At 40.6% G+C, this 3,370-nt stretch overlaps 1 protein-coding gene across 1 annotated transcript in view; it reads right to left on the bottom strand.

Moving 5' to 3' along the window:
• FRRS1L (ferric chelate reductase 1 like) overlaps positions 1–3,119 on the bottom strand; it is a 14,271-nt gene extending 11,152 nt beyond the window's left edge. Inside the window, exons 1-2 of the mRNA XM_008072787.2 lie at positions 2,913–3,119; positions 2,303–2,387 (exon numbers count right to left, since the gene is read on the bottom strand). Coding sequence (XP_008070978.1) covers positions 2,303–2,387; positions 2,913–2,955 — 128 coding nt within the window. The 5' untranslated portion in view covers positions 2,956–3,119. The remainder of the gene's footprint in view (positions 1–2,302; positions 2,388–2,912) is intronic.
• Between the last annotated feature and the right edge of the window lie 251 nt (positions 3,120–3,370).

The following is a 3,370-nucleotide window of genomic DNA, read 5'->3' as shown; positions in this document are numbered from 1 at the left end:
AAAAAAAAAAAAAAAAAAAAAGCTAAAAACACCAAGAACTTTGAAATACACAGCATTTTTGTAACAGATAATATTGTTTTACTTAAAGTAAATTTCTGTTTATGTGCATGTGGAATGTCCAATTGCACTGTACAGAGTCTTTTGAGTCGAGCATGCTCTTACTGCTAACTATAGCATGGTAGATCAACTCTCCTCCACTTTTATCTGTCTGAACTGCTGCAAAACCCTCATTTATACAGTACACCAAATGAATCCCCTCATCTGGTATTCACTGAGCATGAATGATTGCATTATTTATTTATAAAATTTGCCTTTGTTCTGTTGGGCCACTTGCTGCTAATACACTTACAAATTCAGGCACTAAAGCATATAGTAATATAAGGTGGTTATCCAGATAGTGAGATTATGCTGACATGCATCTTTTTATTTATTTATTTATTTTTGAGTTGGAGTCTCACTCTGTCATCCAGACTGGAGTGCAGTGGCCGCTCCCAGCCACTGCAGCCTCGACCTGCTGGTCTCTGGCGATCCTTCCGCCTCTGCCGTCCAAGTAGCTGGAACTACATGCATCTTTTTAAAGAGCATCATTGAAATGAAAACACAAATTGAAATTTTCTTACAGAGGACTTGTGGATTTTTTTAAGAACTGGCAAGCCCTAGTTTGAGGAACGTTATACAATGTTATACATAATTTACTGAATCATAGAAAATTGTAGCAATGGGTGGGACATTCTAGCTCTGATGGAAGTATTGCTGAAGGAACAGGACACGGGGTGCCAAGAGGTAATTGAGGAGGAAGGCAAGAATATGCTACTATACCAGCAGAGATGTCCTGAGCAGCTGGGAAGACATATAAGATTAAGGCAACAGGGAACTGGGATTTTTTTAAAAAAGGCCAGGCATGGTGGCTCACGCCAATAATCCCAGCACTTTGGGAGGCGGAGGCGAGAGGATTGTCTGAGCCCAGGGGTTCAAGACCAGCCTGGGCAACTTGGCAAGATTTTGTCTCTACAATAAATCAAAAAATTAGCCAGGCATGGTGGCACATGCCTGTAATTCCAGCTACTTGGAAGGCTGAGATGGAAGGATTGCCTGATGCCAGCAGGTCGAGGCTGTGGTGGCAGTGAGCATGCCACTGAATTCCAGCCTGGGTGACAGAGTAGGACTCCAACTCATAAAAAGGTGAAAAAAGGGAAAAGAAAGTTAAGAGTAAATGGGCCAGAAAACAAGTCACTCTGAAGCCAATTGAATATTAAAACGCCTTCCCTTCTCAAAAACATCCTCCAATCACCAGAATTATACATTGCTGACCATCTTCCTCAATAATAGTATTATTGGATTCTTTTTTATTCCCTAGAAATGGCCTTGTATCCAAAGAAAGCTCAAAACCCCTGTATTCAATTTTTTTCTTTAGCCATTGAGCACTGCACAACAAAATCAGAATTTTCTGTGTGGTGACCATCAAAACCTTTACCTGGGTTCAAAGAGAAGGGAGATTTTCAAAAAAGCAGAGCCGTCTACACGGGAGACCCACCATCCACACTACTCTTTTCTAGCCCCAGTTTATCATGTCTTGATAGAATACTGCTAATAATCATGTAGGAACTCACTACTCCTGACATAACAAGCTAGTGACAATAATAAATGCTTACTGGATAGTTAGGGCCATACAGATATCCCTATTTGGAATGGAATTAGGTATCAGACATGTCTATCATTACCTGTACTGCCCACAGCCCCTGCTGAATAAGCACAGGCATATTCTGTGTCATGTGAATCTTCTCCATACAACTTGGTTGGGGAGGAGACACCTGGGCCAAGGGCAGCACAGCCAAAATCGAAGAGCCAGGAAGCTTGCCCAGGGCCCAGTACATACTAAAGTTAAAGACCTTAAAGATGAAAACTGGGTGACCTTTAGAAAACTTCATAACCCTGTTGAAGTCACAAAGGAGTACAGGTCCCTAGTTTAGAAGGCATGCATGCGATTTCAATACTATCCTGAGAAGTAAATCAATTTTTTTTTTTGAGTTGGAGTCTTACTCTGTCGCCCAGACTGGAGTGCAGTGGCACGCTCCCGGCCACCACAGCCTCAATCTGTTGGTCTCTGGCGAACCTTCCGCCTCAGCCTTCCAAGTAGCTGGAACTACAGGCGCACGCTACAAAGCCCGGCTCATTTTTTTTTTTTTATTTATTGTAGAGATGAGGTCTCAACAAGTTGCCCAAGCGGATCTTGAACCAGCAGGCTCAGGCAAGTAAATCAATTTCTTAGCACTGAAGTAATACAACTTGTGGTTCTACCAACCTAAAGCATCCCTTAGTTTTTCCACAGTCATCCACTTTGATTTTGGCAAATGGATCCACAGGAGGCGCAGTAGGGAAAGGGTAACCTGGGCAGTGAGAATAAAAAATGGTTAGAAAATCTAGTAACAGTCCTTCCAATGAGGTTTTTTTTAAATGAGTTGACTATTTTTCTATCACATATGTCTAGAAATGTTTGGGGTTTCAGAAAAAGGCTTCAGCTAAGCCTAATCATCTCCTTCAGGGGATTACATAGGACACACACCTTTGGACCCAACCTTACATGTGAACTGAGACTAAGTGAGCTCTTTTTTTTTGTTTTACAGGGAGGGAAACTAAGACACTGAGCGGGGGCACAGTTTCATATAACCACAGCCTTACCACTGTCCCCTAAAGAGTCTGGAAAATCAGTTTTAATACATTTGCTCTGAGAAAACAATTAACAATAATACATTTAGATACCTGATAGAATTTTTCCACTTATATACATGATAATAGAATTTTTTCATTCCATTTCTCTAACTTCTACTTTGCATTAAGCTGTATATACATTTTCTTGTCATGAAATTCTTTAAACAGTCCCTAACAGTTGTCGTTCTTATAAGATTACTTACCACCATAATGCATCAAACCATACTTTGAAGGGCAAGTCTGCATTATGCCTTCAGTTTGCAACCGAAATCTTTTTCTCCTAGGCTGTTTACTTCTTGTATACAGGAATCATGTGTGGCTCATCTTGTATTCTCTGTCCAGCTAGTGCTTGACACTGGACACTGAATATGTGGTTGTCAAACGAATAAATAAAACCACCCAGAAATGCAAATAGAAATGCAAATAAATACAAACTTTTAAAAATTACTCTATTTTATTAGTTTTTTTTCTCATAAACAACGAAGTCATTTCTTTGGGATTTGTAATGCTTTTTGTTTTGTTTTGTTTTGAGTCGGTGTTTCACTCTGTTGCCAAGACTGGAGAGCAGTGGCACGATCATGGCTCACTATAAGCTTGACCTACTAAGCTCAGGTGATACCTCCACTTCAGCCTCCTGAGTAGCTGAGACTAAAGGTGCGCA

Source organism: Carlito syrichta, unplaced genomic scaffold, assembly GCF_000164805.1.
Source record: "Carlito syrichta isolate Samal-C Ts95f unplaced genomic scaffold, Tarsius_syrichta-2.0.1 Scaffold315407, whole genome shotgun sequence".
Taxonomy (NCBI): domain Eukaryota; kingdom Metazoa; phylum Chordata; class Mammalia; order Primates; family Tarsiidae; genus Carlito; species Carlito syrichta.
This window is presented reverse-complemented; position numbering and strand designations above follow the sequence as displayed.